Source organism: Helianthus annuus, chromosome 6, assembly GCF_002127325.2.
Source record: "Helianthus annuus cultivar XRQ/B chromosome 6, HanXRQr2.0-SUNRISE, whole genome shotgun sequence".
NCBI classification, from domain to species: domain Eukaryota; kingdom Viridiplantae; phylum Streptophyta; class Magnoliopsida; order Asterales; family Asteraceae; genus Helianthus; species Helianthus annuus.
The window spans coordinates 41,430,513-41,439,375 of NC_035438.2; the positions used below are offsets into that span (position 1 = coordinate 41,430,513).

General features: G+C 34.7%; 2 protein-coding genes across 4 annotated transcripts; one reads left to right on the forward strand and one right to left on the reverse strand.

Moving 5' to 3' along the window:
* Positions 1–1,985: 1,985 nt before the first annotated feature.
* On the forward strand, positions 1,986–4,532 carry LOC110864965 (40S ribosomal protein S20-2). 2 transcript variants are annotated; one of them, XM_022114139.2, is made up of 4 exons: positions 1,986–2,142; positions 3,042–3,161; positions 3,971–4,084; positions 4,177–4,532. In XM_022114139.2, the coding sequence occupies exons 2-4, from the start codon at positions 3,050–3,052 to the stop codon at positions 4,317–4,319; spliced, it is 369 nt and encodes a 122-aa protein (XP_021969831.1). In that variant the 5' UTR covers positions 1,986–2,142; positions 3,042–3,049; the 3' UTR covers positions 4,320–4,532. The 2 variants fall into 2 exon arrangements, with proteins under 2 accessions (XP_021969831.1, XP_021969832.1); XM_022114140.2 differs by having other exon boundaries at positions 2,055–2,130.
* A 230-nt stretch (positions 4,533–4,762) lies between these two features.
* Positions 4,763–7,624, reverse strand: LOC110864964 (guanylate kinase 2). 2 transcript variants are annotated; one of them, XM_035974548.1, is made up of 11 exons: positions 7,433–7,624; positions 7,032–7,067; positions 6,824–6,931; positions 6,663–6,733; positions 6,439–6,568; positions 5,983–6,345; positions 5,781–5,902; positions 5,541–5,676; positions 5,415–5,460; positions 5,229–5,316; positions 4,763–5,104 (listed from the first exon to the last, which is right to left on the reverse strand). In XM_035974548.1, the coding sequence occupies exons 2-11, from the start codon at positions 7,032–7,034 to the stop codon at positions 5,032–5,034; spliced, it is 1,140 nt and encodes a 379-aa protein (XP_035830441.1). In that variant the 5' UTR covers positions 7,035–7,067; positions 7,433–7,624; the 3' UTR covers positions 4,763–5,031. The 2 variants fall into 2 exon arrangements, with proteins under 2 accessions (XP_035830441.1, XP_021969830.1); XM_022114138.2 differs by having other exon boundaries at positions 7,032–7,070.
* Between the last annotated feature and the right edge of the window lie 1,239 nt (positions 7,625–8,863).

Consider the following 8,863-nt stretch of genomic DNA (forward strand, 5'->3'; position numbering starts at 1 on the left):
ATGTTTTTTGTTTGTGATTAAAATGGGATATTTAATCCATTGAACTTTATTTTAAACAAATATAGTATATACTAGTATTAAGCCCCCTGCATTGCGGTGGGGGTGACGGGGTGTAAAACCGTTACAAATAGCACCAAAGCCATAGCATCGCTAGCAACCAAAAACACTGAAGTTGCGACGTGTTAATGCGGAAAAATTAGACCGAAACATAAAACATAGAAAATAATAACTAAGTCGATTTCGGACCTGTGCGTCACAATGAACCTATCAAACAGGAAAAAATAGACGACCATAATAACGCTGAACCACACACGCACGTTGCGTAATGTTAACTCACAAAATTTAGAACGAAGCGTAAAACAAAACGTAAAAACGTTGAACCACACATGAACGTTGCGTCGTGTTAACTCGCAAAATTTAGAACAAAACCTAAAACGATTTTTTGCGAAATATGAAAAGTATAGGGTACCAAAATTAAAAGTAAAAAAGTTCCTAGGTTAAATTGACAAAGATAAAAAGCTTTGGGGTTAAAAGTAAAAAACCAAAATAGTTTTAGGTTAAAAGTGTAATTATATCAATTTTTTTTTTAAAATCTCCCTAAGCATAGAGTACAACTACTCTATGCATCAACATGTTGATAATTTATAATGGATAAATATTTGTTTTAAGAATCGTTTTCGCTACATATTCCTTACTTATATCCTACACAACTCAATGTTGAAACGCCTTATACTTGTTTTTTTTAAAGGTCAACAAAATATATTATTACTCGTCAAACGGCTAGAGAGGCTACTAGCCTTATATTTGTTACACCGCTATAAAAGTGTCATGCCATTGATGATAATAATGAACCTACAAGTGGACCGCTATAAAAGTGTCAAACCATTGATGATATAATGATGTGCATATAATGAACCTATAGGTGGATTGTCGCTATTTGTGTACGATTTTATGCAAACATGCCCCTACCTTCAAAGTGGGTTCACATGAAGGCGGTTTGAAATCAAACTGTCTCCATTTACTACTCGATTGATACGTTAGAGCATTCACAATGGTTTCTCTGTATATTTATGTGTGTTACTTATATTATAAAGAATGGTTGTGAGTGGATAAAAGAGAAACTATTATTGTTCATGTGTATATTTATGATAACACTATTAATAGTCCCCTATTAATTTTTTAATATTTTTTTAAAGTGGCTCTGAGAGAAAAAGAGAGAGAATGTAACGATAAATATATAAAAAATATTATTTAATGGAAAAATAGGGAAATTAATAGTGATTTTTAATGTAATTAGGAATGAGGAGAATGTAATTCAATGTGAATGCTATTAGCCCAGACATAAATTAATAGCCTAACTTATAAAAATGAAGATACCGTAATTCAATGTGAATGTTGTTAGCCCAAACATAAATTAATAACCTAACTGATAAGAAAAAGAACCGGATTATTGCGATTACCTCACCACTCTATGTTTAAGTCATACACTACAATCTAACAACAATATCCCTTTGGATCTTTAAGTTGTCTACAAAGTTTAGTTTCTAACTAAAGTGTTGTATCAATAAACAAAAATCAATACTTTAATATACCCCATACATGTGTTTCGAACTTAAAAATTCAACCTTAGATCAACATATGTATGCCATAAGACCTTACCGTCTACATTTATTTATATTTCCCCTCTAGGGTCAAGTTATTTTACAAAGACTTCTAATTGTAAGAAGTGTAAGAAGGATTTATATTCCCCCCCCCCCCCAAAAAAAAAAAAAAAAAAAAACTTAAAAAAACCTAACCCCCCTTGTCACTCTATAAATCCTTCTTACACTTCTTACAATTAGGATCCTTTGTATTTGATCCTAATTCTTCCCGATGGTTAATATTATATTACTAATAATTATTTCCGGAAACAAGACCAAGTTAGGTGTTAGGGTATTATATTCCCTAGCAGTCTAGCACAACTAATATCAACCTAATGAGGCCCACTCTTGTATGGGCCTTGCATTCAATCTCATAGGCCCAAGCCCAAGTTCCATCTCATGTCACTTCAGTATAACCTGAACTAGGGTTTCATCGGCTGTATTCATTCCAAGCATCGTCACAGATCAGACTTAAGAAGACCAATCAATTGTAATTCTGCAGGTTCTTACATTCTCATATTTCACCTTTCACAGATTCATCTTTATTCAATGTATTATTAACAACCCTCTTAATTTGTTCGCTCTGTTATCACCAATGCCTACAAGATCCACAAAATGCTAGTTCAAAATGATTGTGGAAGTTTCAAAGTGTATAAAGTTTTAAACTTTTAATCAACTAGACGTATATTCAGTCATTTGTGGTTTAATTTGTGCTCTGTACATATGATAGCTCTATATTTGATTTTATATGCTGATTTTCATGTGATAAAACTATAGCAATGTATTTGAATTTTTGGGCTTGATGTATTATACTGAAACTAGTTTAATTGTTGTCTTACTGTTAATAATTGATCATGCTCAAGTTTGTTATGTTATGCCCAAACGAACCAAACGTTCGGCGAAAAGTTCGTGAACTGTTTGGCGGGATTGTGTTTGTTCGTTTATTAAACAAACGAACACAAACAAGAAATTTTGTTTCTTTAGTTAAATGAACAAACATGAACAAAGGCCGCGTTTGCTCAACTATTTTCGTGAACATTCAGTAACGTGTTCGTTTGTGTTTGATAGTTCATTAGTACTTTTAGTTTATATGTTTTATTTAAATACAAACAAACACGAACATAAAATTTCGTTCGATAAGTGTTCATGAACAGTTCGTGAACACATATATTTCTTAACAAACGAACACAAACAAAGTCTTGTTTGTGTTTGTTCGATTCGTTTGCAGCCCTGATGCCCATACTGCACATATAATAAGTAAGATAAGATGGTGTTAGTGCATTTGCTACTGGTTGTTAGTGTGGTTTAGAACTAGAAGATGATCTTTTGAGTTTTGTTGACTTGCTGAGGGTGTCAAGAAATAAGCATTTATTGGAAAGGTTATAATTTTATAATATACAGAAGGAAACATGGCGTATGCTGCGATGAAGCCAACAAAGCCTGGGCTGGAAGAGTCCCAAGAACAGATTCACAAGATTAGAATCACTCTCTCCTCCAAGAATGTTAAGAATCTTGAAAAAGGTATTATATTTTCTTGAGTATCGTATAATAGTTTTCTTTCATGTTGGATATTTTTGACATTCACTCTGGTTATGCCTGTTTTATAAAACTACATAGGTTAAATTGGTCACAGTTGTAAACTATTTAATGCCATAGCTTTTTTACTGTATTTATTATTTTGTTATTGATGTAGCTTCTTGTTGATAGTTTGCGTTGTATGACTTTCGGTTCTATATTAGCTGTCATTATTATCTTGACCTGGGAAAGTATTGTAACACTTACCAAATGCGTAAATTGGTTTTATAAATGTGCCTGAGGTGCCAGGCCGTTGAGCCTCAGGGCCTTGTGGCGCTTTATGTACATGTGGGTCGAAATTGTTAATTGGTCACTTATCGGGTCTGAATGAGGTTGATATGTAAAAATGATGAAAAAGGATGTGAAGATTATGAATGGTTAACTTGATTAAAAGGCCGATATGTAAAAAAGATTAGAAAGGCATAGCTTTTGGGTGTACATAGAGGTTATTAGTTGTACATATAGCAACACATCATGTACATTAAGCTCTTGCTTCACGCTTTTGGGACCTAAAGCCTTGCAGACCCTTATACTTTATAATACTAAGATAACTATCGATGATTCTTTTATAGCAAACCTTGATTTGTAAACCGTGTACTGAAAGTGTTCATTTTCGATAAAATGTTGATCACTGTTATCTGAATGGATAGCAGGATTATCGGTTCTAGATATCCATACAATGTATGTCATGCTTCTATAATGTCAACATTGATTTCGGAATTTTAATGATTGTTTTTATTTATTCTAAATCACAGTATGCTCGGATTTGATTCGTGGTGCCAAAGACAAGAAACTAAGAGTCAAAGGACCCGTTAGAATGCCAACCAAGGTTCTTCACATCACAACAAGGAAGTCTCCTTGTGGTGAAGGTATTTAACGTTGATCCCTTCTTGTAGATGACAACCAGATTCATATAAGCGGGATAGCTAATGCTATGTGCATTATTTACTTCATCTTTTAGGAACGAACACATGGGACAGATTTGAGCTTCGTGTGCACAAACGGGTTATTGATCTTTTCAGCTCACCAGACGTCGTGAAGCAAATCACCTCAATCACCATTGAACCTGGTGTTGAGGTTGAAGTCACCATTGCCGACCCTTAGACGGGCTGTTCTTTTCTAGTTTTTGCTCGGTGTTAAGGTTATGTGACAACTTTTTTATTTACTTAGACAACTACAATTTTGGGAACCCACAATTGACATTTATGGCTATGGGTATTTGGGTGGCGTTTTTCTCGTTTATGATACTCTTTCGATGTTTTGTCAACCGTATTTGGTTCTTGATTTTTGGCCACATGAATATCCTTACAGTGTCAATCACATGATCTTGTATTTGTAACCACACATTTATCACATGTTTACAAGGTCCAACACATGTATACAAATTTTATGCAAGTGTGGTGATTGGTGAAGTATCAATTTCTTGTTTCCCAATCACATGTTTGCCAAAAGCTGACAATGGTAGTTGCAACTAGCAAGCACCCAACTGCCACAGAAAATCATTAAAATTACACTGACCAATTACAGAATGACACCTCACACCAACAAACAAAGAGTTTTGGTACAAGCATTTGATTTGAGCAATAAAATACTTAAGGGCCCCACTCACCTGTTTTCCTATAATAATCATGCATTCATGCCTAACCCCTTATTATTGCTTAAATCATACAAACATCTATTCAAATGTATAATACAAATTCTCATTGTTCACTACTCCATATCTCTCAACAAATAACTTTATTGAATAAGAATATCCCGGAAAATGGGCTTACTAACTACATGTCACTTTGTTTTACAAGTCGCGACGCGTTTATCGTTAAAGAACATACATCTCCAGCCCTCTTGTTCGGCCCGGTGCCCCTCCTTTCATGGAAGATAAATCAAGAACCCTACAAGAGAACATATGGTTATTTAATACCAACATTTATGTGAAAACACATGAATCGAATTTCAAAACATGCTTTTGATTCATGATTTTTGTAAAGAGGATCTATGTAAGATGTGTATACTTACTTTTGTTCAGCAGCCCCATGGTTTATCAGGATCTTTTCATTGACTTTGGACAATGAGAAGTCAACAGGCAAATCAAACACCTTGCTAGCTGTATACGACAAAGTAACCCGTAAGAATGATTTAAATTTGCATAAACGATATATAATCAAACGTGTAACTTGATTTTTTTTTCTATTATACACATACGGGTTGTTGGGACGGTGTTCATGCTTTCACTAATGCCCAATATATTCTACAGAAAATCACAATAATCTGTCAGATAAGATCGTAATACAAACGTTTAAATCATGAAGACTTCAAGTATATATTCACCTTAAGTTGTTCATAACAAGCGTCAAGATCATTGTTCACCAAAACATGATCAAAAAGGCCTGGAGATCTTCCTTGTTCAAGCTCAGCCTTTGCGTTTCTAAGTCTTTTCTCGATCTGCTCTTCAGTTTCCGTCCCTCTGTTGACCATATATTGACCATATCAGAACTTGTTTTAGTCAACTCGAATGAAGATCACAAAAACAACTTGTTTTGATAACGCGTTTTGACATAAAATTCAAACCTTGCACGAAGACGCTTCTCAAGCTCCTCAAATGACGGCGGGCAAACAAAAACGAACGTAGCTTCGAGCGAACTCTCCCTCACGGACCTTGCTCCTTGAACATCGATATCGAGAATGCATGTCTACACAAAACCGGACTCCAAACATCAATATTTATTTACAAAAGAAAACAAAAACAAGTTAAAGAGTGCAAGATAGAGACCTTTCCAGCGTCAGCAACGACGTCAACAGCTTCTATGCTAGTACCATAAAGGTTTCCATGGACTGCGGCATGTTCTAGAAACTTCCCGTTTCTAATATCTTCTTCCATAACATTGCGTTTGCTAAAATGATAATGGACCCCATTTTGTTCCTTCTCTCTTGGAGCACGAGTTGTGTGGCTTACAGAGAATCCGAACATTGAGGGGAATTCTTTCATTAGCATGTTGATTAGGGTACCCTTACCAACCCCAGACGGGCCACTAATCACTAAGGGTCTCTTAGCGTTACCGATAACACCCTTACTCCAACTAACAACTTCGGTACCAAGTTTCTTCTTTTGGTCCCGAATGAACTGTGTGTCCACCTAGTAATACGTAACAGGCGTTATCATTTTAAGATCAAGAGTAATGAAAAATACATAAAGGTTGATAAATTTTAGATATTAAGAAACGCGCACCTCAAGAAACCAAACAGATTCATTAGATTTGGAATTGTGTTTCATGATCAAGATTCTATCTTTATTCAAAAGTACACATGATTGGCCCTTGAATGACTCCGGTTTTGTTCCTAGAACAGTTGGTATCACCCTGTAAGTGACAAAAATACGATTTCATGGCGTGTAAGCCTCAATAACACAAGTTAGAACGACGCAAAATCAAAATAAAACGACTTAAAGCTTACCATTCACCGGTCAACTTGTTGAGAACACGGACTCCACTCGACGTTGGATCATCAGTCCCACAAATAACATACTGAATGCAAAAATGATAACTTTTTTTGTAAACAAGACAAGAAGCTTTAAATTAATGTTGAAATAGAATTGAATTGGTTCAACATCATACAGTTTTGTTTCCAACAGCAACAGCCGAATCGAAGTCCTTTAGTTTCAGATCAAACCCATTTGAAAAACTCCTTTGCACATCATCAACAAAGAAAGCTGGAGCCTTTCCCTGATATCCAAACAACACAGAAAACAAGTCAAAATCTTTGAAACATTTTCTCCATGTGTTTTATCAATACACTGTAATGACTAATGAAGATCAAACTCACCATTAAAACAAATTCTTCAAAAGCCAAAAATGCAACCTGCTGATTAGAAAAAAAATAAAAAATAAAAAAATAAAACTATCAGTTATTAAATAAATAAACCAAAAAAATACATACTCATTTCAAAATCTTTCATTAAAGCATAAAAATGCAGTATTTTTATTTGGAAAATGTGCAACTTATATTATATACAGAAAACAAGAAAGAGATTAATTCAAACAACAAAACCCAAAACCCAGAATTTACATTATTTAGGGGAATACAGAAACGACCCAGAAAACAACTAGTCTGTTTTTGTTAGAGATTTAAAGAACCCATTAATAAAAACTGATTTTTTTAAGAACCCACCAAAATATATCAGAAATTAGAGGAAAAGACCGACCACAAAATTAAAAGAAAATTACCTGAAAGTCTGAAACAGAGCAATATTAAGAAATTATGTAGAAGGAAAAGGGAGCAATAAAGGGGGAGATGTTGTAATCAAATGGTTGAAGATGTTGAGATCCGTTGATTAAAGATGGGGTGACTTAGGGTTAGGAAAGTGAATATGGCGGAAGAAATAAGGGATGATGCAAGATGAGAACGATGACAGCCATATTTGTGTGTGTATATATGCATGTGGGGGGGGGGGGGGGTAGGGTAGTGGTGGGGTTGAAGATGGCTCTCTGGTCGTATTCGGTTCATTCAAGAGTTTGCATGACGACTCCTTCCTTTCATTTTCTTAATTTCCCTTTTCTTTAATTTGTGAAAAGGACTTTTTTTTATACTTTAAAGTAAAGATTTATAGCTACTTTTTTTTTTTTAATTTTTAGATATATGGTGGGGGTATCATCCCCATCCTAGATGGCAATCCATGACCTATCTCATGCCCCTCATACCCCTTAGCTTTATAAAACTTCTATACGTATCTACTTCATATTCATTAATCTATATTAATGTTTGTTACAGGAATAAAACCTATAAGCACTTAGAGAGTAATGTCTTTAATATAAAAACAACCGGTTTCCTGTGGGTTAAAATTGGGCAAAATTTCTAACTTAGTTTAAAATGATTGGTGTAATTTCAGTTTTATCGCCTCTTAATCATTAATATAGGTAACTTTTTTTTTTGAACGACAAATTTGGATCACTGACGGACCACTGGAATATCATCGTGCCATCTTTGTGGGAATCGAACCCATGACCTAATGGTCATAAGCCTTATCCCACCACCAAGATAATACCATTAGGCTATAATGCCATGGGTAATATAGGTAACATTTTTTACTTTATGGTTTTGCTCAAGCATATTATAAACTTTGCAAAAAGGGTTGGATGAATCACATGTATATTATAATACGGACCGTTTTTAACAACTGCTATATGTCCAATTACAAGGTCGGCCCAGCGGGCTTTTCAAGCTAGGCAAAGGCATTATACGTGTGTGCGCACACACGTAGTAGGTCCAAATAGAGGTATACAAAATCAGGTTTTTTAATACCCAATTTCAGGTATAGAGAAATCTAGTATTGACCATAACTAGGTAGGGACTAGGTAGGGTATGGAATTGATTATTGGTTTGAAAACCCATACCCGATGTCACCGGTTTCATGCAAGGTATGGAACCGGGTTCCCTATACCAGGGTTTTTCAAATACCCTATTTTCGGGTAAAGGAGAAACCCTATTTTCGGGTAACAATAACAACATCAGCATTAGCAACAACAACAACATTATGTTTCAAATTTAGAATTTACATAAACAATTCCTAAAGTATAGTTAATCACATAAATGATTCTTAAAGTAACAAGGGTATTTTAGTCATTTCACCAAAAACTTAACGGTGGATTGAATAGGGT